The sequence below is a fragment of the Hippocampus zosterae genome, chromosome 2 (assembly GCF_025434085.1).
Source record: "Hippocampus zosterae strain Florida chromosome 2, ASM2543408v3, whole genome shotgun sequence".
Lineage (NCBI taxonomy): Eukaryota > Metazoa > Chordata > Actinopteri > Syngnathiformes > Syngnathidae > Hippocampus > Hippocampus zosterae.
In genome coordinates this window covers 3,721,715-3,749,159 of record NC_067452.1, presented here as the reverse complement: position 1 = coordinate 3,749,159, position 27,445 = coordinate 3,721,715, and the positions used below count along the sequence as shown (strand labels likewise).

Genomic DNA, 27,445 nt, shown 5'->3' with positions numbered 1-27,445 from the left:
TTACCGTTTTTCCCTGTCGGGCTCTTTCTGTTGTTTTTTCGTTCTGTCATTAAAGACACCTTATTTTGTGACAATACTCTCTCTTGTCTGCCTTACCTGGGATCCAACTTATTTAATTCATTGTTCTGCTCGGAGCGATTTATTCCCCTCGAGCAGAACGTGACATCGCCATGCCAGTGTGGGTTTTCTCCGGGTTGTCTGGTTATCTCCCACATTCCAAAAACATGCATGGTAGGTTGAATCAGCGCTCAAAATTTCCCTAGGAGTGACTGTGAGTTTCGCAATGTTAACAATGCTCCATTTTCAGCCGCAAAAATAGCAAGGGAAATAGACTAGTGTTGATGTGAAGTCTGTTATTAATCTTTTCAGGTGGAAGTAATTTTCTAGAAGCTGTTGTATCATCACTTTACCAGTAGAGGGTACTAGCAGCCATTTATTCAATCATTCATCTTCCGAACCGCTTTATCCTCACTAGGGTCGCGGGGGGGGGGTCGAGCTGGAGCCCATCCCACCTGCCCTCGGGCAGCAGGCCGGGGACACCCTGAACTGGTTGCCAGCCAATCGCAGGGCGCACAGAGACGAACAACCATCCACGCTCACACTCACACCTAGGAACAATTTAGAGCGTCCAATCAGTCTGCCATGCATGTTTTTGGAAAGTGGGAAGAAACCGGAGCACTCAGAGAAAACCCACGCAGGCCCGGGGAGAACATGCAAACTCCACACAGGGAGGCCGCAGCTGGAATCGAACCTGGCACCTCCGCACTGTGAAGCCGACGTGCTAACCACTGGGCTACCGGGCCGCCTTATAATAGTTACACATGTACTAATTATTATTATTATAATTATAATTATTATTATTGTTATTATTATTATTATTATTATTATTATTATTATTATATTACTGCTTTATTTGTATGGCGTGGCACATCTGCAGATGTAACAAAGCACTTGACAGAACATCCATCCATTTTCCGAACCGCTTGATCCTCACTAGGGTCGCGGGGGGTGCTGGAGCCTATCCCAGCTGTCTTCGGGCTGTAGGCGGGGGACACCCTGAATCAGTTGCCAGCCAATCGCAGGGCACACAGAAACGAACAACCAGTCGCAGGGAGGCCGGAGCTGGAATTGAACCCGACTGTGAAGCCGACGTGCTAACCACAGGACTACCGGGCCACCCTGACAGAACATTCATTCATTCATTCATTCATTCATTCATTCATCTTCCGTACCGCTTGATCCTCACTAGGGTCGCGGGGGGCGCTGGAGCCCATCCCAGCCGTCTCCGGGCAAGTAGGCGGGGGACACCCTGAATCGGTTGCCAGCCAATCGCAGGGCACACATAGACGAACAACCATCCACGCCCACACTCACACCTAGGGACAATTTAGAGTGTTCAATCAGCCTGCCACGCATGTTTTTGGAATGTGGGAGGAAACCGGAGCACCCGGAGAAAACCCACGCAGGCACGGGGAGAACATGCAAACTCCACACAGGGAGGCCGGAGCTGGAATCGAACCCGGGACCTCTGCACTGTGAAGCCGACGTGCTAACCACTGGACTACCGGGCCGCCTACCTGACAGAACATGTAACATAAAATAACAATAATACAACAGAACACATAATAAGACCGACAATAATACCACCATAACAACTATTCCTTGTTTGAAGCTGTTAGAAATGAAACAGGATCATCATCATCAGTCATCATCATCATCATCCTGAACTTGAATATGACAAAGATGGCAGGAGTTGACATATTTCATTAATATGAATTGTGCCGCAAATGTAAAATAATGATAACATATAAAATACTGCTACTACCACTACTAGTACTACTAATTATACTAATAATAATAACTGTAATTGAAACTGAGACGTGCTCAAAAATATGATTTTATTTTGGCAGGCCGGCTACCGGAAGCGGCTCTTGTCCGGGCGCTCTGGTCAACACCATGTCCGGAAACATCCCAGCCAGAACTTTTGACACTCTCTAATCTGACGGGCTCGTCACATTTAGCACCAATGAGTCTGGGTGATCCAGGTCCGGATGTAAGCGGCTCCGCTGGTTCCTTGTTTTGGGCTCTTAGCCTCTTAGCATATTAGCTTTCCGGAGTCAGTAAATTTTTCATTCAGAGTTGAGGTTTTCTTCAGAAAATGTCCCACGGAGACGCCAGAAGCTATTTTTTGCACAGCCTACCAGCACAGGTCAACTGGGAGTTCTGTCGGGTCATGGATGGACTGTCAGACCTTGACTGGACCCGCTTTGGTGAGAGAGAACCCGACTTGAAACTGGACGGAGAAATGTCTGTTTTCATTTGTGTGTCTTAATGGGAAACTCGTAATTTGTTCTCATGTGTCCATTTAAAGTTGGTGTTGAATCACTTTTTGGTCGGAACCAAGACTACAACTTAGTTGACTTTTAATGACTAAGTGAACGAACGTTTTTGTTTAAATTAGTACAGTGTTTAAATCAGGGATCACCCACTTTTTATTTAACTCCTTGGGTACTGATGAATGCAAAGCTACCAGGTCGACACACACTTCAGGGGAAAAAATGCTGAAAATTACTAAATGTGGTAAATAATAATTAAGATTTGTTTTATGTTAGAGCACTAATCAGGTAATTATTTCTCACAATTATTATTAGCAATGAGTTGATTTTAAGTAGTCAACAAATAACATGCAACAGGATGGATGGACCATTTCTATACATTTCTACAAGTCTTCAATTGAGTTCTAAAACATTCCTAGGACATCACACTATCCCATCACTGTTAAGCTATTCTTAAGTGGTCCATGGGCCACTCATGTGGTTAGTGAGGGCTACTTGGTGCCCGTGGGCACTGTCTTTGGCATCCCCTGGTATGCAGTAAATGCTGCACTTCTAGGTTAATGTTGATGCCCGAAGACAGCTGGGATATGCTCCAGGACACCCACGACCCTTGTGAGGATAAGCAGATTAGAAAATGGATGGATGGATGGATGGATGAGGTAAATACAGTTTGCAAAGAAAAGGCAGAAGCTACATCATCTACATTGGAGCCAAACGGCTTTGAGAATGTGCTCACTATGACACATGTACACCATGTAAAAAGTTGTACAACACAGCCAGCTTTCAATTCAAGCCAAAAAGGAAGAGGCAGTACAAGTACTGTAGAATGTGTAGCCAGAAACTTGGTGTAACTGGTAAGTAAATGTATGGACTTGTTCACAGCTGTTGAACCAAGACAGCAATAGTTTTCGCAAAAGCCTCGGCCACCTGAATGACTAGCGATGGTCATGCATGTATTCATTGTCAGAGAAGGAGACATTGTAAACATGTGAGTCAAATGAAAAGTACATGTTTCAACAGATATCTCCATCCTCTGATCAAATCGGTGATCGAGTGTTGTTTTATATATTTTTTTCAAGCTGTCTGATCGACGCCAAAAATTATTATCGGATAAAGCCATAAATTATACCAAAATACAAATGAAGCCTCCCTCTCGAGTAAAGGGCTTGTGTGAACATTTTGCAATTCACATGAAATGTCCTTACAAGGCATGTTTTGATGGGGTTGGTCTGCAAGAGCGACTTTGGGGTTTACGGGAACAGAATTGATTCAACATCTTGTTTAAAGTCTCCTCAGAAGAGTGGAATCTGCTCAAGCTGATTGTTACATTATTAACATTTTAAGGGAAACGAAGGACTAAAGAGTATATGGTACATAATTATTCCTAATGGCCTTCTATGACACAACTTTAACCCATTTTGGAATGGACTTCTGTCTTAGCTTCAGCGGTCCTTGGAGATCAAGTCAGCGTGCGGTTAGCTGAGAGAAAGGAGAGGCGGACAGACGATGTAATGAGCCAATGGGGCAACAGGAACGGACGCGTTGGTGACCTGCTGGACCTGTTGGAGCATCAGCAGCTTCTCCGCGCGAGAGATGTGATCCTTCACTGTGCGTCTTCTGACCTCTGACCTCTGTACCAGTCACATGATTATTGCTGAATATTATTTTTTCTGCATAGGGGTGACGGAGGCATCTTCACTTGCTCCTACTCTTGTTAGCCGATCTCACTTGGATCCTCCTCCTCCTCCACTGGCAACCCACATAATCAGCACTCCTTCTAGTACGACATGCAGCCTTAATCATGCACTTGAACTAACCACACTGAACTAACAAGACTGTAAAAGAACAAAAAAAAAAACAACGAAACAAAAAAAGAATCAAACACATTTCATAGAGACATGACATCAAAGAATGGAATAGAGAAAATACATGCTTTCATGAGTCCTGCAATGGGGACATTTTACTAGCAGCAACATGGACCATAAGAGCATAGAAGACTTGAAAATCCACAAACCATCTTTGTACATATCAGACAAGACAGTCGTGCTGTGACAGCTACCCATGATTAAATACAGCAGACTTCCACTTGCTCATGGTTCGGCACACGCGGGTTCTCATTTTCACTGCTTTATTTTCTATATCTTTAAATACCTTTTGCATTCCCCATTTTTCACTGAAACCATATATTGGATGTTTATCAGCTTATTTTTGGGGAATAATCTGGGGGGCGGGGGTTAAGAGACAGCCGTCGCTTAATCACACATATAGACAGACAAACACTCACATTCACAACTACGAATTTTAATTCAATTCAATTAACCTAACAAACACATTTTGGAATGTGGAAGGAAGCCGGAGTCCCCGTAGAAAACCCAGACAAACACGAAAAAAAAAATGCAAACACCATGAAATGAATGAAAACATTCACACAGAAAATCAAACACCCAACCTTAGAAGTATGAAGAGCAAAACACTCAGTAACCGCTCGACTGATATAACATAGTTACTCAATGATTTATTAACATTTATGCACAGTCTGTTGTTGGTTGTAGACTCGGGAAAACATGTGTGAATGAGAGGAGCTGCTGAGTGCTTTGATTTGATTTGTTAATTCTGTTTCTCAGGAAATAGAGGAGCAGAAATAGCACTACCCCGACCAGCCCCGCCACCCTCAAGTTTGCATTCTAGTCAACCTCGAACCCTCCAGGTTAATTAACGCTCATGAGGAACTAATAATGATCACTGCTGGCTCATGTCACAAATCACTCAATTCTCTAGGGCCCTGCATTGGTGGTGTCTGGCGATGCCGGCTGTGGGTTGATGTGCTGGTCCTATGAGGAGGTGCATGCTGGGACTGAGGGGTTTTCGCCAACCCTGCAGATCGGTGAGGGCGGCTTTGGAGTCGTGTACAGAGCGCGCCTAAAGAACACTGACTGTGCAGTCAAGAGACTCAAACAGGTCAGCAAATCCAGGAATCTACGCTAACTTTGGCACTGGTTGCATAAATTTGGTCGTCGCCTTTTTTGTGGTGGTACAGCATGATCATATTTGCTGATGTATAGATAGTTGTCTCAATTGGCATGTTGTAGCTTTGCATGATGTAAAGATTGACGGTGACTGAAGATATACTTGCAAAATATTTTACTGTAACAAACTTGTTTACAAAAAGCAGCGGCGGACGAAACTGGTCAGCTATTTTATATTCTTTAAAAAGAAGACATAAAAAGGAAACAATACTGCACTGTGGCTTTGACGGTGCGTCAAAATAAGTACTTGCATGAAAGTGGTCCGTGCTTCAAAAAACAGTGACCACCAGACGGTTGTCCTATCCTTCTTTTCCATTACTCCCAAACAGCCTTACACCACGCAGCCTAATTGCAGTTACAACAGGCACGGGGCAATCTCACAAATGCTACGAGTCGTGAGTCTCCACCACTGTTTTCGTCGTGAGTCAAAATATGAATTGAAAGAAAATTTCATCTATGCTGCATATCATACATAAAGTGTATTTGACAATAAAGATGACCTTAACCATTGCATGATGTGGCCACATCGTAAAGTGCAGCGCAACAAATGCACAGAAGCTTTCATCCATCCGTCTATCCAACCCCAACCGTCGGGCCGGTGACGAGTCGAGAATTTTCTCAATGTATGGAAATATTTCATTCAAGTGAATGACACCCGGCGAATGCCGTGTGCGATTGTGAAAAGTTTTACCTCAACTGCACTAACGTAATCCATTAGTAAATCTGAAATTGTAAATATGGTTCGGTTTGCCTTTTATTGTTCATTTTATTTTATGTACTTTGAGGAATTTGGTGACGCCTGGCGTAAAGCCTGGAAATGGGCCTGTGCAGCCAAGTCAATGGCAATCAGATGTACAATAATAATAATAATAATAATGATGATGATAATAATAATAATAATAATTTGTAGTAGTAGTAGTAGTAGTAGTACATGGTATTTGACTGGTTAACATGTCTGCTTCACAATGCAGAGGTGCGGGGTTCAATTCCGGCTCTGGCCTGTCTGTGTGTAGTTTGCATGTTCTCCCCGTGCATGCCTGGGTTTTCTCTGGCTACTCCGGTTTCCTACCACATTCCAATAACATGCGTGGCAGGTTAATGATAAACTCTAAGATTTCCTTAGGTGTGATTGTGAGTAGGAATGGTTGTTGGACGATGTGTGCCCTGTAAATGGCTTGCAACCTGTTCAGAGTGTCCCCCGCCGACTGCTCGAAGACAGCTGGGGATAGGCTCCAGTATGCCTGCGACCCTCGTGAGGTTGAAGCGGTTTAGATAATGGAAGGATGGGTGTTCTGTGAGAATGTATGAAAAAGAAATAAAAGAAAGAAAGAAGTTTCCGACCGAAAGTGGTTGATAGGTGGTGGGAGGGCAGGGGGAATTCGACTCACTGCTGATTGGAAAGAGAAACTTAAAAATTATCAATACAAAATGTCCTCCTGTGGGATCACAGCAAAGATCTGTTTTCAAAAAAGGAAACCATAAACTTAATTTCAACTAAATATGGCATAGGGCAGGTTCAGTTGAACCATTCTGGCATGGCAAGGAGACTGGGTTTTTAGGATCATGAAATTGAGGAATCTGTTGAAATATAAAATTCATTTTATGATGATATTATTATTATTGCTTATATTTTTTAGAAATATTTCTGTAATGTATCAATTTTTAAGGATTTTGCCTGTATGCCACTTTTTAAATACATTTTAAAATTTCACATACCCCCGGAGTGCCTTAACTTTTCCCTCAGGGGCACACACGCATTTGAGAACCACTGCCCTACAGTATATTGTTACAAATCCCGATTGAAAATTAACTTGTCATCTTAACCAGCTATGATTCCAAATTTTCAATTTTCCTTTTAAATGTCAAAATCATTAATAAATCAATAAATCAGCAATTTAAAAATATAATTGACTCAAAAGTAATACAGACGTAATATTGTAAATAAACATATTTTCAAATGCAGATAACTTGTCATGTGAAATATATTACATTTTCAAAGACTCTTACTGTACATCTGCTGAAATGATACATCAATATATAATGAATAAACCCTGGATAGTGGGCTATTATGTTGTTTTCTGTTTGTAAAAAAAAGAACAACAATTTAAGACCATTTCATGTGGTTGACTTTGCCTTAGTCATATTGTTGTATCCAAAATGTTTTGGTGATATTATTTGGCAATATTTCAATGTGTATATTCCTAATTTATGCTATTGTGTCTTTGAATCAGAAGTTACTTCTTCGTTGATCAGTACATGAAGAGTTGGGGGCTTTTTTTTCATTGCATAATTACCCCGGTAATTATTTGTAGGATGATTTTATTTTTGTTCTTTCTTCAGTTATACTATTTTAAAAACAATACATTTATCAATTTTCTTTTTGACAGGACTACATGCAGGACTTGAACATAAAGGAAACCTTCAATGCTGAAGTGGAAAAACTGTCAAAGTTGGTGTCCTCAAGCACGTACAAATATACACCGGCATACACTTAAAACTCATGCGCCAAGCACGGGCCTTGTTGCGTGTTACGATGAAATATTTGTCATTCCATTCTGTGGCCGACTAGGTTCAGACACCAAAACATCGTGGACCTGCTTGGATTCTGTCAAGGCCCAAGTGTTTGTCTCATCTATAGCTACATGGAAAATCGATCCCTGGAGGATCAGCTCCACAGCGTAATACACACACACACACACACACACACGCGCGTACACACACAAGCTGATATAAGTGTGTGTGTTTAGGTTTCTTCTACTCTCACGTGGCCTGTGAGGGTCCGCATCGTTCATGAAACATCAGCAGCATTGCAGTACCTTCATTCTCCTCCAGATGGATGCAACTCTGTCATCCATGGCGATGTGAAAAGGTTAACACGTCACAAAACCTACTTGCACAAGACACTGTCGGGAAGAAGGAAACATTACATTTGGAACGGTCAAGGTCCAACATTATAACGTTCCAGTCAAATGTAAATGAGAAGAACGTGGCCAACAAGCATGATCGTGTGGTACATCAAAATTGGATTACATTTTCTTCAGTATCACGGGTGCTACATTTTTTATTTATTTTTTGGTGAGGGCCGGGGGGGGGGGGGGGGTCAACTCCTCTTTAACTTAGGGGCAATCTACTTCTAAAGAAAAGATAAGATAAGAAAACCTTTATTAGTCTCGCAATGGAGAAATTCCCAATTCACAGCAGCAAAGTTACGAAAGGGAAAGAAGTAGAACAACAAAATATAGGAGTTGCTGGAAAGGCAGCTGCTGGAAAGGCAGCCACTCTCGCGGCGCCATTTTGAAGTCAAAATAACAAAAATAACACAACACATTGGACACAGACAGTCGTGCAATCGTCACCATTTTTCTGCATACACTTTGTTGTCTGAAGCAGTTACAGATGAAAGAGAGGATCAAAGTGTCCTTTCACCAGAGGGTCAGAGACGTCATGCTCAGAATGTGCACACGTCTGCTACAAGCTAAGTTTTGAAAGCAAACACAAAGCTGTAGCGTCCATTGACGAAAAGAGATTAGTTCACTTCTCCTGTCCCACGTAATCCGCTTCAAACTCCAAGCCGCGACTCCCAGTTCCAAATCCGCATCGTCGGCTCCTCAAGCCATATATCCATCCAGCTGCAGACCGTTCAACAGCACCGATCTCTCCGCTGAAGAAAGCGGGGCTGTGAAAAATTCTGGCCATTACAGGCGCAAGACACAGGCGCCCCGGGACTGTCCAACAACGACAGTCAAATGGCGCAGACATTCCTCCCAGTCAAAAACAGTGCTGGCATACCCATGCTGCCGAGAAGGCGCAACCACCAAGCACAGATCTCCTTGATGAATGTCGTGGCCAAAAAATGCTGAAAAGGTCCATTTCCACATCAGGTCCACACGATGTAACAACTAACAAAGTGACAAAACAAACACACACACAAAAAAAAAGCAAGGCTTATAAGAGCACTTGCCGACGGCTGCCTACTCAGGCGCCATCTTGACTTCAAAGTAAAAAGGTTGAGTTGAGATGAATTTACTCAGGAATAATTCATTCTACTTTCACACTAACCCAAAAATATACCAAAATAGGTGATATTTAGTCTTTCAGTGTATCTACTCAGGCACCACTTCTGCCACTGTTATCCTAAAACTGGCATTGTGCAATAATGGATATAATGGAATCCCAGCAATGTACATCTGTTTTTACCGTCACCACCATATGTTGTAATAATGTAATTAATACGTATGTAATTAATAATACAAAATTAATGATTGTAATTAAGTTTAGTATAGAGTTTATGTAGACTTAAGCAGTATTTATAAAAGCATGACAAAACTGTTTTCATTGGTCGTTTTGATAGGCAGTCATTGAGCAACATATTCACTTATTACATTGAGATGACTAAGATCTCCATTCTATTTCAAGGTTAACATTTGACATTAAATGAACACCTATGATATCAATATTTGCCACTTAGATATCAATATTGTACTGTATGACAATACATCACAGTAATCGTAGTAGGAATTGTGACTTCAGAAATTTGTGACTGTCCAGTTTTACAGAATACATCATGTGACTTCCAGTAAAAAGTCAAATTAAGTGAATAAATTGGGTCTCCATCACTTCCATTTCCTGATGCAGTTCAAACATCCTTTTGGACCGCCACCTGGTGACAAAGCTCGCTGACTTTGGCTTGGCTCGCTTTGCATCTCCAAACACATCGAGCCGTCTGGTGTCCAAGACGACCACAGTGGGTCAAAAGTCCAAGGTGAGGGGAACGCTGGCATACCTGCCAGAGGAGTACTTGAGGAGTGGTCAGCCGAGGACGTCTGTGGACGTCTACAGCTTTGGTGTGGTGAGTCCCGATTATTTCATGCTTCAGATCAGAGGGTCACCAACGCCAGTACTTTAGGGTACAGCGGTCCCCAACCTTTTTTGCCTCACGGACCGGTTTAATGTCAGACAATATTTTTCGGGACCGGCCTTGAAGGCCGCATAAATACAACAAAATAATATGCTATGACTTGCATTAAAACTGTGATATTTGATAAACATAATAATAAACACGAATCATGACACGAGGAACGTCACATCTGGCCGCAACACTCTGGTCGCTATGGTAATGTTTAAACGTGCCTTCTAAATAAGATACGCCACAAATAAAAAGTACAGTGATCCCTCGCTAATCCGCGGTTCATTTATCGCGGCTTCAGTGCATCGCGGATTTTTTCAAACATATCCATTAAAAAATGTTTGGTTTTTTAAAAAATATACATGTAGTACAGTACTGTATATGTTGCTCTATGTGACTCACTGTTGTTTTGCTGACTTTCGCAGCGTCTCGCGGACTTTGTGCGGACTTAAAAAATAAATAAATAACATTTATGTTCACTGTATTTTGTTATTCATAAACTAACCTAACTTATACATGTTTAAATCTATTAGTATACAGCATAAAGTCATGTTAATGACTTCAAAATTTACTTCTACATGCATGTATACCATTAAATTTGGTCTTATAAATAATATGTACATGTACAGTGGGGCAAATCACCAATTGTGCAAGTTCTCCTACTTGAAAAGATTAGAGAGGCCTGTAATTGTCAACATGGGTAAAGCTGAGAGACAGAATGTGGGGAAAAACAACCTCAGAAAATGACATCGTTTGATTTTTAAATAATTTATTTGCAAATTAGAGTGGAAAATAAGTATTTGGTCAGCTACAAAGAAGCAAGATTTCTGGCTGCCAAAGAGGTCTAACTTCTTCTAATGAGGTCTAACGAGGCTCCACTCATTTAACTCATTATTGGTCTAAAAGACACCTGTCTACAACCTCAGTCAGTCACACTCCAAGACCAAAGAGCTGTCGAAGGACACCAGAGACAAAATTGTAGACCTGCAACAGGCTGGGAAGACTGAATCTGCAATCGGTAAAATGCTTGGTGTAAATAAATCAACTGTGGGAGCAATTATTCGAAAATGGAAGACATACGAGACCACTGATAATCTCCCTCGATCTGGGGCTCCATGCAAGATCTCACCCCGTGGCATCAAAACGATCACAAGAATGGTGAGCAAAAATCCCAGAACCACACGGGGGACCTAGTGAATGACCTACAGAGAGCTGGGACCACGGTAACAAAGGCTGCAATCAGTCACACAATAGGACGCCAGGGACTCAAATCCTGCACTGCTAGACGTGTCCCCCTGCTGAAGCCAGTACACGTCCAGGCCCGTCTGCGGTTCGCTAGAGAGCATTTGGATGCTCCAGAAGAGGACTGGGAGAATGTGTTATGGACAGATGAAACCAAAATAGAACTTTTTGGTAGAAACACAGGTTCTCGTGTTTGGAGGAGAAAGAATACTGAATTGCATCCGAAGAACACCATACCCACTGTGAAGCATGGGGGTGGAAACATCATGCTTTGGGGCTGTTTTTCTGCAAAGGGACCAGGACGACTGATCTGTGTAAAGGAAAGAATGAATGGGGCCGTGTATCGAGAGATTTTGAGTGAAAATCTCCTTCCAACAGCAAGGGCATTGAAGATGAGACGTGGCTGGGTCTTTCAGCATGACAATGATCCCAAACACACAGCCAGGGCAACAAAGGAGGGGCTTCGTAAGAAGCATTTCAAGGTCCTGGAGTGGCCTAGCCAGTCTCCAGATCTCAACCCCATAGAAAATTTGTGGAGGGAGTTGAAAGTCCGTGTGGCCCAACGACAGCCCCAAAACATCACTGCTCTAGAGGAGATCTGCATGGAGGAATGGGCCAAAATACCAGCAACAGTGTGTGAAAAGCTTGTGAAGAGTTACAGAAAACATTTGGCCTCCGTTATTGCCAACAAAGGGTACATTACAAAGTATTGTGATGAACTTTTGGTATTGACCAAATTCTTATTTTACACCATGATTTGCAAACAAATTCTTTAAAAATCAAATGATGTAATTTACTGAGTTTTTTTCCCCCACATTCTGTCTGGTTGAGGTTTACCCATGTTGACAATTACAGGCCTCTCTAATCTTTTCAATTAGGAGAACTTGCACAATTGGTGGTTGGCTAAATACTTATTTGCCCCACTGTACCTATATGGATGGAGGGGGGTCGCTACTTCGCGGATTTTTGTTTATCGCGAGTGGTTTTGGTCCCCATTAACCGCGATAAATGAGGGATTACTGTACACCGAGAAGCGCCTTGACCTGCGTCAAGAGTGACATGTTGTGGACGGATGTAACAAAGAATCAAGTCAATTTTCAAAATAAAACAGCTTTCAGATTCTGAAATCAATACCAAAAAGTCAATGATACCGACCGACCAGTTCCGGTCTGCGGCCCAGGGGTTGGGGACCACTACTCTAGGGCACCTATATTGCATGTTTTAAATCAGTGATCCCCAAACCCGGGCCGCGGACCGCTACCAGTCCGCGGGTCATTTGGTGCCGGGCCGCACAGAAAGACAAAATAACCTACATTACTTCCGTTTTATTCATTGCGGAATCTGAAAGATGTTTTATTTTGAAAAATGACCAGATTCTATGTTACATCCGTCTACAGCAGGGGTGGGCAATTATTTTCCCGGGGGGGCCAAATGAGAAGCAGAAAATATTGTGGAGGGCCGGGCCAAAAGTTAGATATAGGACAATTTGCTACAAAATGAGACGAGTAAGAGACCTTGTGGCTTTTTTTTCCTCTCACTCACTGTCTCTAACTTTACCTTGTCTCGATCACCACACATGACAGCATTGCTCAGCTGATGTCGCGCAACGAACTTATGAAGCCAGCCTCGGGACGCTTCGAAGTCTTCGATGCTCATGGTTAGCGCTATGGAACTCGCCTCCTCTGTTATTAGCGGTCCAGTTTGCTGAAAGTTTTTAACATGATAACAATTAAACCATTCTAGGAAATGTTCATTTACTCGAGCCACAAGCAATTCACTCTGAGCATGGAAATTGACAGAATCGGACTGAGTAAGAATCGCTTCCTTGTTTTTCAAAGTCTCGTAGAATTGAGTCTTTCCGACTCCAGCCGTCTCCTGAATGTTTGGTACTTTGTTACCTGCTTCGTTTAATCAGATACATATCACTTTCCCTTCCATGGTCATTACTCTCTCCCTCTTTCTTCGTCTTACCCTCCCTCCCTGTGCTCTGCAACTTGAAGTAACTGCGCCACCTGGTGTTGAAATACCTATCATTACAAGTCCAAACGAAATGAATGCAATCAAACCTTAATTGTGCACCAATCTTCGGCGGGCTGGATTAAAAAGACCAACGGGCCGGATCCGGCCCGCGGGCCGTAGTTTGCCCACCCCTGGTCTCCAGTATGTCACTCTTGACGCAGGTGAAGGCGGAGCCTCTTGGTCAGGTGACAGGTTACTGCTAAAATTAAACCCAAGAGCTAACAAAATGAGTAAAAAAATAACAAACGTCTTTGGAAAGTTCCTTTGGGAAGAGGAAAAGGCCCAGCCAGGAAGGAGAGAGAAGAGGAGCCTACAACTTCCAAGAAAAAGAAGGCTATATTTACTAGACAGTATCAGGAGTCCTAATTAAGACAACGGGAGATTCCCACGCACATAGCCCACTCTGCGTAATATGCGGCAATGGTGAGTTGTATTTTTCATGCCCTTTGTATTTGCGTTATATCTTATTTTGAAGGGATGTTGTCAGAGATGTTCGCTCGGACGATCGACAAAGGCTCGAACACAGGAACAAATTGTCTTTCTCTGTCGGCGGGAGGCACAGTTTTCAATGAAGCCACTCAGTGTGGGCTTCCCAACTGACACCCGACCCCTGCAACCTCTGCCGGCCCTTTTATTGACTGTATATGTAAATTGCAAGGAACATATCAGAAAACCACTCCCATCTTCATTAACGTGACACACCTCTGGACGGCCCCATTGGGTCGCCCCTCAGACAAAACATTCTCTTGGTACCAGCACCAACATCCAAAATAACAGACACATGTACATTTTAACGAGCGGTGTCTGTAATCTGGCTTGTGACCCTTTCTCATGATGGCGTGTTTAAGTACTCCCTTCCGTCCAAGGGTAAATCTTTCTCTCTGAGGTACCATCTGCTCGGATCCCTTTATCTCTCTATGCTTCCATTGTGTGCAAGATGCTCTGAACACAAGCATTTCAAGGTCAATCAAGCATGTAACAAGATCAAACTTTAAAACATGACAACATTGCCTTTTTCTATTCTAACACGTATAAACTTTACCATAGCGACCAGAGAGGGTTGCGGCCAGATCGGACATTCCTCCTGTCATGATGCGTGTTTATTATTATGGTACAAAAATACCACAGTTTTCATGCAGTCAGACCATATTATTTTGTTGTATTTATCCGGCCTTAAAGGCCAGTCCCTGAAAATATTGACCAACATTAAACCGGTCCGTGGGGCAAAAAAGGTTGGGGACTGCTGTTTTCGATGACTCCAGCACACCTGATTGAAATGATCAGCATCGTTATCAATCTTTTGCAGAGCCTGCTGATGAGCTGATCATTTGAATCAGGTGTGCTGGAGGAGGGAAACCTCTAAAACAGGGGTGCCCAAACCTTTTTTGACTGAAGATCTACTTTTCGATCAACCAACCTCCCTTGATTGAAGCGTTACCGCTGAAGAGGAGGGGGAGCTATCAATTTCCTTTCGGCCCTCCTTGGACACAGGTTCTTTTATCTATATATATATTGCGCGTCGTCCCGCACGCGGTCTGTCCTTCCGTCTGTCCCTTTTCAAAACGTACCTACTTCACCGCGCCGCTGCGTGCCGCCACTGCGCCGCCACTGCGCCGCTCAGGCAGTGGCTCACTACGATCGCGCGGGCATCTTAGCAAAAAAATGTTGTCTACCCACAAGCATTGCAATAAAATTGTTAGTTATTTAGTAGAGCTAAACATCTCTTTATTTTCGCGATAAGCAATGAAGATGAACAAAAAGTTGAACCAAGCAACAACACTTTTGTGGGCCGAAGGCCCACCTTACCAGCCTTCCGCAGGAACTAGCTGATGAGCCGCCCGGAGGGCGGCGAACCACCACCTTACCAGCCTTCCGCAGGAACTAGCTGATGAGCCGCCCGGAGGGCGGCGAACCTGCTAGTTTCTCTATAAGGTGGAAGAAGACCCAACACCACATTGTCTTTTCTTAAGTTTATCACAACGCAACACGAATCGATTCGAGCTCCTGAGAGTCTCAGATTTCATCAGGAAGCATAGAAAAAATGCAGTCATGAAAATATATAGGGACAATATGATAATGAGAGGCGGGCAGTTACGCCTCCATGCAAATCCTGGAAACAAAGGAATGTACATGTCGTCTGACCTGGTGTAGCTGGAAAAAGTTGGGAGTGGTGAGGTGAGACCAGACCACCACTGCCCACTATTGTCTTCGGTCTGATCTTTGATGTGATGGCAGGAACACAGATGCTCGAGATAACAGTTACTCCTTTGATGTCAAACATGTCCTCTGGAGGGGGCCCTGAAAGTAGTGAGGGTCGAGGGGCACTGAATGTTTCAGGCATTCTACATAATTTTTTTTCGTGTTTGAACAGAACCAACAACAGAGAGGGACTAAATAAAATCACAGTAAGTAATAAACTCCTTAACAATCCCTCTCATGAGGGAATAAAAAAACAAAATCATCTTTGTCAAAAGTGGAACAACCAATCCGATCTTGTGCAAAGCACTACCTAAAACCGGAAATAGACGTCTTAGTCAAACTTGACACCAATCCCCCACGTCAGTGTAGGAGTGGAGACCAAATTTACCAGTTTAATCAGAAAGATCTGTGTTATTATTTCTGGGCCCCCTGATAACTTTGTCTCGGTTTCAGTTGTTGGAAATGCGTCTTGGGGCTCTTGCTTCCCATCCAGGTAGACAGTATGACGGGTCCTTTGTGTCTTTTGAATGGTCCCATTCATCTCAGCTGATGCCATTCCCGCTTTAGGGCCCTCAGATGCATCTGCTCAGGACACGTCTGTGGCTTTGTGACCAGCACATCAGTGATGCTTTCACCGGTCGAGTCTGCTCCTTGAATTCAGGGACGAGAACACTCAGTGAGTGCATGTATGCTTTATGGGGAATATAATGTTCTGTTGGAGAGTGCCCGGGTCCACGGATCACCATGGAACAGGGAACTCCTGGTCGTGTTCCATCTTATGAGGTGTGAAACCTGTGGCGGACTTAATGGTGGACCTCATGGTGAGAAGCATAATTGGTAGCGCCCCATACGAATCCAATTCCCCGAGGTCATCACCATCGGAGTTTTGATATAAGCCTCTGATTCGTTGGTTCGAGCTTACCTTGAATTGCAGATGAAAAACCCATGCCTCCCAAATTGGAGTCTTCAATTTAGTTGCAGACAGGACTGGACATCCATCAATTTAATGCCGATACAAACCAGTCTCATCCCTGGCCACCCAGTTAGTTCTTCTCCTCCGGGATGCCCTCTCTTGATCTGAAAAAAAGTGGTTAGTTTGGAATACATACATTTTCCCATTCTTGGTTCAACTACCATCACTGACTAAGTCGTCGTCACATCACCACAAATGAAACAGCTAGCTTGGCTCCCGTGACTTCCTTGTCCACGCCCACCTTCCCGTCTCGGACCTCCCCCCAGCCATGCATCTCGTCCCTGCTTTGTGGGCAGGCCGTAATGTTGCGGTAGGCCTTGGAGCTGCGGTGGGGGTGTGATCAGCCGTGGTGGAGCCTGTTGAGAGACACTGATTGACATTTGATTAGATCTCCCAAGTTTCTCTTTTTTGCATGCATTACTGGAGACTCTCTTAGCCTCTTGTATTTGTGAGTTCAAAAAGTCGTTCTGTAGCGTGGATGTTTTTTCTTTTTTTTTTCTCTTCCTTGGCTCTCATTCGAGATTGCTGCACATAATATAGGAAATGAGTTCGCCAGTTCACGTCATCTGAAGTGGGCAAAGTCGGAGAGTTAGTCATCATTTTCTGCACATCAGGCAGACAACCCCCCAACACTGCTTGCCTGAACAAAGCTTGATTCAATGGATGACTATTGGGGTCCTGCCCAGTTGCAGTCACCCAAGCATCCATACAATTAACCAAATAAGTCGTTGGATTTACCTCAGATAACAATTCAAACGCCAATTGTTGTAGGGGAACCAATGGAGTAGGATAAAGGGACCTCAGCGTGTCTGATTTTCTATCATTCAACCTAGTCAATTTGCAAGAGGCTATTCCCTCTAAAAGGTCCATAATCTCTTTGGGTAAATACTTACTCTTAAGCCAGTCTTTTGCCCACAACTGAATTGTCATAGTCAATTTTAGGCAAATCCAGCAACATTTGCAAAGCCAATTCAGTCTCATTACTTATAAAAGCGGTCGCATCCCAAACACTCATGCTTGCATTATCCTGTTTAATTTGCATACATTTTTCTAATTTCACCAATTGTTTATGAACCACCCTGGCAGATCAGGGGGAAGCTTGGCACACAATGGATTGGGGTGGGCGCCAGTAATATGGCTCGAATGTGTTATCCCCTTTTCTCGCCTATGTTCAAATGGTCACTCGGCGCTTGTAGTGGTCATAAATTTAGCGCTCCTCACCCCATGCGGTGGAGGAGGCATCATCGCTGCCTTGTTTATCATAACTTTGTCAGAGTTACTTTGGTTATTCATTTTGTCTTTTTCCAATGTCGACGGCAGTGGTCAAGCCGCCCATGAAATGCAATATAGCTCAAATTGAATTTCACTTAGCTCTATCCTCTTTTTCTTTTTCTATTTCAAACTTTTGTCTTATTCTTACAATTTATTCTTAAAACCTTGTTTTCTCGCTTTACTTATCTCTCTGCGCAATGCATTCGCCTTCGTTTTTTTCCTACTTACTCCCATACAATATTTTAACCGTTTTCTTGCCTTCAGGCCTTCCGTCCATCTTACAGTTCACCAGATTTTTATCATACTCACCGTCCAATATTCTCCCTTATGGACCGTGTGACGTCACGTAATTCTCCAATTGTAACAATGGAGCTGTCCTTAACTTGCCCTAAAATACAGCTGTCTACTCAGACTGCGATCTCCAGTCGCCAGTCCTACGAATTTATCAGCATCCAGACGAATAGAAAATTGCCTATGAACTCAGTTTGGTCTTTGCTCGTCAGCTACTTGCCGAACCTACAACTCAGCGGTTCTACCTAATTAAAACCGCCTACCGGTGACTCAATAACTGTGCCAATTCAATTATCTACTACTCAGTGGCAAATTTTAGACGGTATATTGTTATGAATACCTACACTTTAATTCCTTTTTCCTGTACAGTACTTCCTTTTTCCATAGTCATATAAATCCATGTAAACTCATTATCAATTTGGTATTTGCCACCTCCGAAAAATCCAATCACTATACTTGGTTCAACACATTCAGGATCAGAGCAGTTTGATTTGATCGGTCCTTATTGGACATTAACAGGAACTGTGTAGTCCTTGATCTACTGGTCTATTGCGATCGACGTAATGAACACCTGAATGTCTCGTGGTACACCTGTGTGCCACGGCACAGGGTTTGAAAAACACTGCATTAGAGGGCCGGCATTGGTGACCTCTGTTTTAGATAGATGAGAATGTGAGACAGAATGGAAAGATGCAAGGAAATGAGTACCTGGCAGCATAACTGTTCAGTCTTGAATTTTGTCTCTGTTTCCACAAGGCACAGTTATGCTGATCCTCGTGTATGTGTGTGTGTGTGTGTGTGTGTGTGTGTGTGTGTGTGTGTGAGTGTGAGTGTGAGTGTGAGTGTGTGTGTGTGTGTGTGTGTGTGTGTGTGTGTGTGTGTGTGTGCGCGCGTGCGTGCGTGCGCGTGTGCGTGTGTATGTCAATTGCAGGTGTTGTTGGAAGTACTTACTGGTCGGCGAGCTCTGGAGGCAAACGAGAAGTTGGGAGATATTTACCTGGTTTGAACTCTTAGTCCCACACATGCTCACAAGTATAGGCATACACACGCTCACAAATATTTCCATGGTTCCGTAGAAGGACATAATCCAAGAAGTTCAGAATGGCCCGACTGATTCTTATGCAGCGGCCTGGGGTAGACAGCTCGACCGCCGGCTGATCTCAGGTCAGTGTTTCCCATCCGCTGTCCTTGGGTCTCACGGAGCCTCTCTTGACACTGCTTTTGGCATCAGCAGGGGACGCTATAGAGCTGGTCGGGAGCATGCAGATGGTGGAGCTCGCCTGTGGGTGTCTCAACGAGAAATGGAAGAAGAGGCCCACCATGACTGAGGTTTGTTTATTATTTGATCTATGCGAATAGCTATGACCGTGCCCTTTCAGGCTCCAAAAAGCATCAACAAAACTTTGTGGGAGCTGAGAAAAGCAGCGCTTTTCAGTAGTGTACTTGCATACGAACATAACAAAAACTATTTCATGAGGTCGTGAGAAGAAAAGGAGGCGGAGAGGGCAGGTCGGGGCTCTCGTTGCAAGGCAGGAGCAGTGCAATTCAAATAAACTCGACTTGGATATGAAAATGTATGTCAAATAAGGCCTTTTTAAATACATTGTGAATGATGATGAATGAAAAAACAATAATGGGCTGGCAAAAGGCCAGGTGCTTAAGCCCAACTTAGGTTCTATGTATGCGTGTGACAGTATTTATAATTTGAAGAAACATCAAGAACTCTCTAGGTGTTTGTGAAGCTCGTAGTAGGTGGTGCTGTGACTAAAAGTCAATAATTGTTTCTGGATGTCTTCAGACCTGAACTGTCATCAAATGCATGACCTTTTGAAAAGATGTAAGCCAACAACTGTTTTTTTTTTTCATGGCAAAAAGTCAAGGTTTAAGAGAAAGAAAGATCAACATCATCAACAATTAATTTACTAGCCAACAAGTACAGTAGTTGATTTAGGTATTTATTTGCTTTGTTTTTCTCTCCCGTTGGCTGAAAGCCTTCTCTGTGACGCAAATGTAATGTCATAGTAATGCGGTTCATCTGCGATATAAGCAGAAGCATTGTGGGTCATGTAGGGTGGTGTCCGAAAATGACGCCATATTTTTTTTTTTGCCACAGTGTTTTGGATTTTATGGGCATGAAGCTTTTTCCTCTGCAGAGATGTTCACGATTGAGAAAAAAATGAATGTGGCTTCGTGTTACAAATCTATTATCAATCACCACCAAAATTCACATGCATATATCGACCTATGCCCACACCAATCTCTAAAAATATTGAAAAGAATCCCCTCAATATTTTGATTTTTATGAACATAAAGCATTTTCCTCATTCAGCAACATTAAACATGAGTGTGTGCCTATGGAGAGGAAGATTGTGATGTCATGAAATCTCAAATATTGGTAAAATCCCAAATTCTGTGGTGATCGTTTGGTATTTTCAGAGGTTGAAGAGATGTGCATGTGCTGCGGCCCGGTTCTAATAATAAATCATTATCATCCCAGGGACCACTGAAAACCTTCTCGCGGGCCGGCACTTTCACATATGTGCCTTAGTGAATTCAAGCTGTAAGTTAATGTGGTTATATACGAGCCGCTGCTTGCTGGTGCGACATGCCACGATTGACCTATAATCCGATTAGTTGACTAATTGCTACTGCTGCTGCTGATTAGTCCATTAGCTTAGTTTGAAGTTGATCGAATAAAATCTCAAGGATAAGTTAGTATAATCATCCTTCTATAAAAGGCCCAAAATGCGACAGCTTTTGTTGCCACGGCGAATTATCTGAATTCCTGTTGCAGCCCTCGCCACGCCTTGTGCTGAAAAGTCACAATATTTACTATAGAGCATGATCAAAGTCTTGAGGCTTTTCTGACAAAAATTCAGGTAGATCTGGTCATTGTGCTCAGCGAAATACAGTACATATCTTCACCACTAGGTGGCAGTATATTTTAAACAAAATATTGTCTTAGAGATGTCAAGTCAAAACTCTAATTGTACCTATAAGGTTTGTGATTTTGTGGATTTTGTACAGGAAATTTATTAACCCTTTCAGGCGGTGACTACAGTGGAGAGCTTATCATGGTCTTAGGTTACAGCAGGGGTGTCAAACTCATTTCAGATTGTGGGCCACGTACGGAATCGGTAGATGTCAAGTGGGCCGAACCATTAACATTATACCATACTGTGCTATGAATCACCAAAATATCATCTCTTTCCTTTGTTTTGGTCTCAAGAAGCATTGATTGGCACTTTCATATCATTTGCTGCGTTGGGTCCAGATCAAAACAATGTTGTCTTTGACTGTGATCAAAACAGTGTGCCCCCTAGCGTGTAATCCACAAATTGCATTTTATTTAAAATATTCATTGTGTCTTCAATGCATTTTTTTTTTCACTTTTAAATGATCCCGCGGGCCGGATCGAACCTCCTTGGGGGACGGTTCCGGCCCGCGGGCCGTGGGTTTGACACCACTGGGTAACAGGGTGCATGAAAGGGTTAAGCATTTCCTCTTGTCGTTTAAGAAATATTAAATACTGCAATTGGATGGCGACCAGTTCAGGGTGTCCTCTGCCTCGCACCCAAAGACAACTGGGATTGGCTCTAGCATGCCCGTGACCCTCGTGAGGATCAGAGGTTCTGAAAAGCAGATGGATGTAAATATGAAATGCAAAATGTGATGCTCCCATCATGCAGTATGGTTAAAACTCAAACTCTTGAGATGGCGCAGTCTACTTTGGAAGTCAATCAAATGAAACCTTTGGGACAGGGGTAGGGAACGCTGGTTCCTCAAGAGCCACTTCCTGCCTGTTTTAGATCCCTCCCTATTCCACACACTTGATTCAACTGTTCATGATTCTTTCAGGCCTCGACAGGGCTTGCTGATGAGCTGTTGATTTGAATCAGGTGTGTTGGAGTAGGTAGTGATGGCCAAATGAAGCCCCATGAAGTAATGAAGCTTTGCATCAGAAGGGGTGTTCACACGGCAAGATTTGGTCCGGTGCTACGCCGGGGCTGCCCCAGTAGAGCGTTCACACGTGCAAATTAGCTCCGGCATAGCCCCGAAAAACAGCTTACACCGGACCAAATTTGATCCACCTCAGGGAGGTGGGTTTAAAAATTTGCTCTGGAGCAAATGCTTGTTAGCGAAGCAGCACCGGTGTAAATTTGCATGTGTGAACGCAACTGGGTTAAATTTGCTCCAGAGCAAATGCTTGTGAAGAGTTTACGTACGGCGAGAATGCGTTGCTTTCGCGCTCTATCGGACTTCCGTCATGTGTTTGTTTAATAACGACATAAGACTTGGCTGGTAACATCTTTCCTTTTGTAAGAGACTGGACCGTATCGGAGTTGTTTGTGCAGTTTGTTCCTTTGTTGTGTGTTCACAACCCCCCGCCCCCCATATAATTTATTTTGTGATTTCCTCTCGATTTTCCGTTTGGCGCATTACGTGTTTTCTTTTCTGAGTGTCATTGAAGTCATCGTTGATTTACGTTTTTGGGGGCGGTCACTCTCGAGCAGAAGGCACGGAGACGGAGAAGGAGAAGGACGTGCCCGTCCAGTAGTCGCTTGAGTTGTGTATACGTTTTAAAAAGAACCAACACGACAGCTCATTTGTTTTCTGTCGTTTTGCTCCGCTCCAGAAACTGCCGTGTGAACGCAAGTGGGCCTGCACCAACGCTGTGCCGGTGCAGACATGCTCAGCGGCTTTGTACGTGTGAATGCTCCACACAATTTGCTGCGGTGCAAAATATATCGCAACAAAATACATCGGTGCAGCGCCGGAGCAAATGTGTGCCGTGTGAACACCCCTCAATTGGTTTGCACATGTAGCAAAGCTTCATGGTGCATTATACTCTATGGCACCATCAAGTGGTCCTGAAGCCCAACAGGTCAACAGTGTTAAGAATTCAATGGCTATTTGCAAAGACAAAGATATGAATGTGCTTGTGTTAGTAATTTATAATGTAAACAAAATACAACGAGTGCTCAGGATAATTTGTTATTCATTTTTATTTTGAAATAATAGCTTTCCCACAGTGGCTGTCTTTAAACGGTTTCTTTTTTGGACAATATTTCACCAGCTTTAGAAAATATTATTTCACAAGGCACAGATGAAGCTGGGGTGCAGAGAAGTGCGAGTGCCAGTTTATATAAATTTGGGTAGGTATAGCCCAATTTCATGGCTCTCCTTGCTCATGCAAGGCTCTATAATGCCTCAACATAGATGAGGTGTTATGGTTGTATACAAGTTCCCTTGCACACAACAGACACTTCACCTGTGAAATAACAATAGTTAGACAAAAGAACAAGCGGAAAGCTGCATTGTCACATTTATATTAATGTATTTTTTCTCCCTTATCTTATTGGAAGCAATCACATCAAAATGTTCCCATACAGGGGAGAATCGCCTGTTTCACGCAGGTTCCATTGCAAGCGACGGACGCGGCTTGAAAAAAAGATTGCACAAGTAGCACTGTTGCGCAGAGGTGTAACAAGTCCAGGAGCCCGAAATCCACAAAATGTGAGATAACAGGCGATCGCCATTGCGTTTTGCAACCTATTTATATGTAGCCGAGTCTCTGGAAAGACTAGACTGGACACAAAATAATTTTCAAGTGGGCTTTATTCCCGACTGAACAATGAGAAATTGTACAGCTTTAAGATGAAAGTCTGAGATGTAAACTGAATTTTAAAAGAGTTCGAAAAGGGATCTATGACATCAAAGAAAATTATCTAACAGATTAAAGACAATTATGCCACAATAGACAACAGCAATGGCTTGCTTAATGGGGAAACAGAAATAAAAATACATTATTTCCAAGCCACAATACTTCTTAGTGCAGAACAAATAATCATTACAACCCAATGTTTTGAGATACAGACACACTTACTCGATATGTTCCGGTGTGTTGAGTGTGTACAAAGCACGTGGACAAACACAAATGATCTCCCCTCTAAAGAACAGGTAAAACAGTTCATATAATTTCACAGTCAAAACAAAACACATTTACATCTTGTAACATTGCGAACACTTACGCTGTACAGCTGTTTACACGACTCACTAGTGGTAGATTTCAAACTCCAAACCACGATATTGTGCTCTACAAATACCATTCAACTAATTAATCAGCTGTCCAAAATTAACACCTAACATGCATCATGGTAAACTAGTTACCAATTACCTGAATATTGCCAGGGTTACGATGACGATCATGGGTGTATCAAGTTGGGACAAGCAGTGGGCACAGTTCAGCGACTACCCTCCTTCATGTGCATGTCACCCTTACTGGTCTGATTCTCACACGCTGCATATGTTCCCGCGTGTTTTGATCTAGTGTGGCTCTTAAAGTGACAGTGCTACATTTGTTAAACAAGGAAGCCTTCGCTGCAAACGTCTAAGTAAGGTTCACCTGGTTACATATACCGTGGTCTGTACTGTGTTTGCAATGCGTCGGACCATTCACAAAACATTTGAGCGATTCCGCCCGGCAAGGCTTCCAACATCATCATTTCCGGGTTTTGCCGAAATGAAGCACGCCTCGATACAAGCTTCGTGGAAACGCCCCTCCCATTACTGGACACGAGCTTCGGAGCCTCAACCCATTTCGCCTCATCACGATAAATCGAGTGGGATCCAAAACAGGCAGAATATGGCTCTCGAGGAACCCGAGTTCCCTACCCCTGCTCTAGGACAAGGTCCCACAAACACAAAAATTGGCCAAAATTGTACATTCAAAAATTGGTATCTCATTTCGTGTTCATTTTAGGATGTTTTTTGTACATTTCGAGTTGCTACACATGCCTCCCAATTTTCTTTGAACTAGGCCAAAACCTGCAACAGGTCTCTGTTAAACTTTAGTACTGGGTACGAGAGAACCAGTTTTGTAAAATTGTGCATGACAACTTCAAAATATCCACCATTTCACCAGGCCCAATGGGCATACGTTTCATGAGTTTTGGGGCATGTTTATGCTCTCAAAAATGTGATTAATTTTGCTAAGAAGCAAAACAAAAAGAAGAAATAATTACAATTACAATAGGGCCCCAAAAATCCATTTTATATGTAGGTGTCTTTCAGGACACTGGAGTTTACAAGAAAACACACATATTAAATAACAGCAATTGAACATTTCAGGAGATTCACGAATTACTGTTGCGTTCCAGGTACACATCAGAGTTTATGCATGTAGTCTTGACATTGTCTTTTGATCTCCTTTCAGGTGTTTGACAGACTTCAGGACATCAGTCACCTGATGAGGAAAAGCGACCTCGTCCCCACTCCTCACTGTGTTTCCCCTGGATATCCCCGTTCTTCAGATGCCAGCGTGGAGGTTGTGACCCAACAATTGTCCAAACTGAGACCGCGCGAGGACACCTACCAGCCACCCATAGGCACCTGCCCACCTCCTCCGCCATTCACGAGGACCGCCTTCCATTCTTCCCTACATACATCCTCCCGCCCTGTTCACTTCTCCTCTCTACCGCCTCACCTATCCTCCCTCCGTGCTCCGTCTTCCTTCGCCTCACTCCCTCCTCACACATCTTCTGTGCCCTCCTCCTCGTTTGAGAGTCCGTGTGAAACAGATGAGAGTCGAGGTTTCTCCCAATATGACCTTTCTGCCGGGAGCCAGATCAACTCCAAACTGTCATCCTTATCCCCACACACCAGTGAACAGGACCAAAATCGAACTGGGCCCACAAAATCCCGGTCCAGAGAACCTTATGAGGACCAGTACAACCTTCATGACAGAATGGGACCTGGTCACCCACACAGGCCCCCCAGTGGCCCTCAGATTGCAGTGAGACCAGGACCAAGTGGATCAGAAATTTCCTCTCCAGCTCCTCTTCAGTCACTGTGTCCCCAGACCTCAGGTAAGGTTACAAAGATTGTCTGAAATGATGTCCATCAGTACATTATAACATGTCATGTGTTGGTCTGCTCTTGTGGGTGACCAGATGCTGTGCAGCCTTGTGAGGAGTTCAGGGGTCCGGAGGAGAGTGATGAGCTGGAATATCTTGCTGCTACAGAGATCTGACTGTTAGAGATGGATTTGGTATGGTTTGTGAACGAGTACATTCCTTTTGCTAAGGTCAACTATTGCCTATTATTTTGAAATAAGACACAAGTCGAGTATTGAGCCTCCCCACATGCTGAACCTGGATTACACCTGACTCTTGACTAATTGGGCATCCTGTCTGGCTCTTTGAAATCATAAAAATTGACCGTGGAAGCTCAAGGAAGAGTGACACTCTAAATTTCAAGATGACAACTGTGACATTCGTCTTGATTGACACTGGACATTCAGATTTTATTGATGAATGATAACAAGGGATACAGTTAAGGGTTCATCCTGTTCCTGTTGTCAACAGCTTGGAAAACTGTTCACTGCAGTGTACTTTGTACATACCTATACAGACTATAAGTAGTGTGGTACATTGAATGTTAGTAACATAACCAAAATTTCATTCAATCCCTTGGGGCTCGTGCACGGAGTGACTTGGCCAAATGCAACTGAACTGCCACTGTGTGGTGTTTGACAACAAGTTTTCCTGATTGGCTGACCATCAGTCAATAACTTTGCTACATGTCAAAATTTGAATCGCAGGTGAGTGTAGTTGCAACATTGGAGATGTAATCACAATTCCATTTCTTCTTATGAGCTTCACAACAAAAATCACATTTGTGGGTATGAAGCGAGATTGTATATCGAGATACTTTTTGTATTCACATGGGAAACTAATTGTTCCAATAGTCTACAATGAAAACAACATAAGAAAAGTAGGCATGCTGAATTACACATAAAAACATTTAAGAGATGAACATTTTTAAATATTGAGTCGGTAATGTTTTGAAAGACAAGACATTTTTCAGACAGAACTCCAAGTTTGTTTGTTTTTTTAATACGGAAATTTAAAAAAAGGTCACAGTTCCAGTCTGGTCATGAAAGTCCAGAATAAGGCACATGGTGATCAGTGTGTGAAATGTTGACTGTTCGGTACTGGGTCGAGGGAATGTGACATTTGGGTTTCCCTCAGGTGCCATAAAAAAGTGCATCCATGGCTTGGGGCAGGAAGCATTTCCTCAGTCAGGGGGTAACAGCCTGTCCCAGAAGCTGCCTAGAGGTTGTGCTGTACACTGGGAACTGTGGCTTGTCCATGGACAGAAACTTGTTGGCCATCCTCCT

General features: G+C 43.2%; 1 protein-coding gene across 1 annotated transcript; it reads left to right on the top strand.

The window, feature by feature from the left end:
- Positions 1–1,898: 1,898 nt before the first annotated feature.
- irak1 (interleukin-1 receptor-associated kinase 1) lies at positions 1,899–26,448 on the top strand. The gene is made up of 14 exons (XM_052058750.1): positions 1,899–2,270; positions 3,777–3,944; positions 4,015–4,116; positions 4,961–5,043; positions 5,115–5,294; positions 7,750–7,811; positions 7,932–8,040; positions 8,110–8,231; positions 9,998–10,211; positions 19,196–19,264; positions 19,341–19,428; positions 19,499–19,593; positions 25,481–26,132; positions 26,217–26,448. The coding sequence occupies exons 1-14, from the start codon at positions 2,159–2,161 to the stop codon at positions 26,294–26,296; spliced, it is 2,136 nt and encodes a 711-aa protein (XP_051914710.1). The 5' UTR covers positions 1,899–2,158; the 3' UTR covers positions 26,297–26,448.
- Positions 26,449–27,445: the final 997 nt, after the last annotated feature.

Coding starts and splice junctions, on each gene's coding strand:
- irak1 (XM_052058750.1), top strand. CDS start 2,159: ATGTCCCACGGAGACGCCAGAAGCTATTTTTTGCACAGCCTACCAGCA. Junction 5,295..7,749: donor CAGTCAAGAGACTCAAACAG/GTCAGCAAATCC, acceptor TCTTTTTGACAG/GACTACATGCAGGACTTGAA. Junction 8,232..9,997: donor ATCCATGGCGATGTGAAAAG/GTTAACACGTCA, acceptor TTCCTGATGCAG/TTCAAACATCCTTTTGGACC.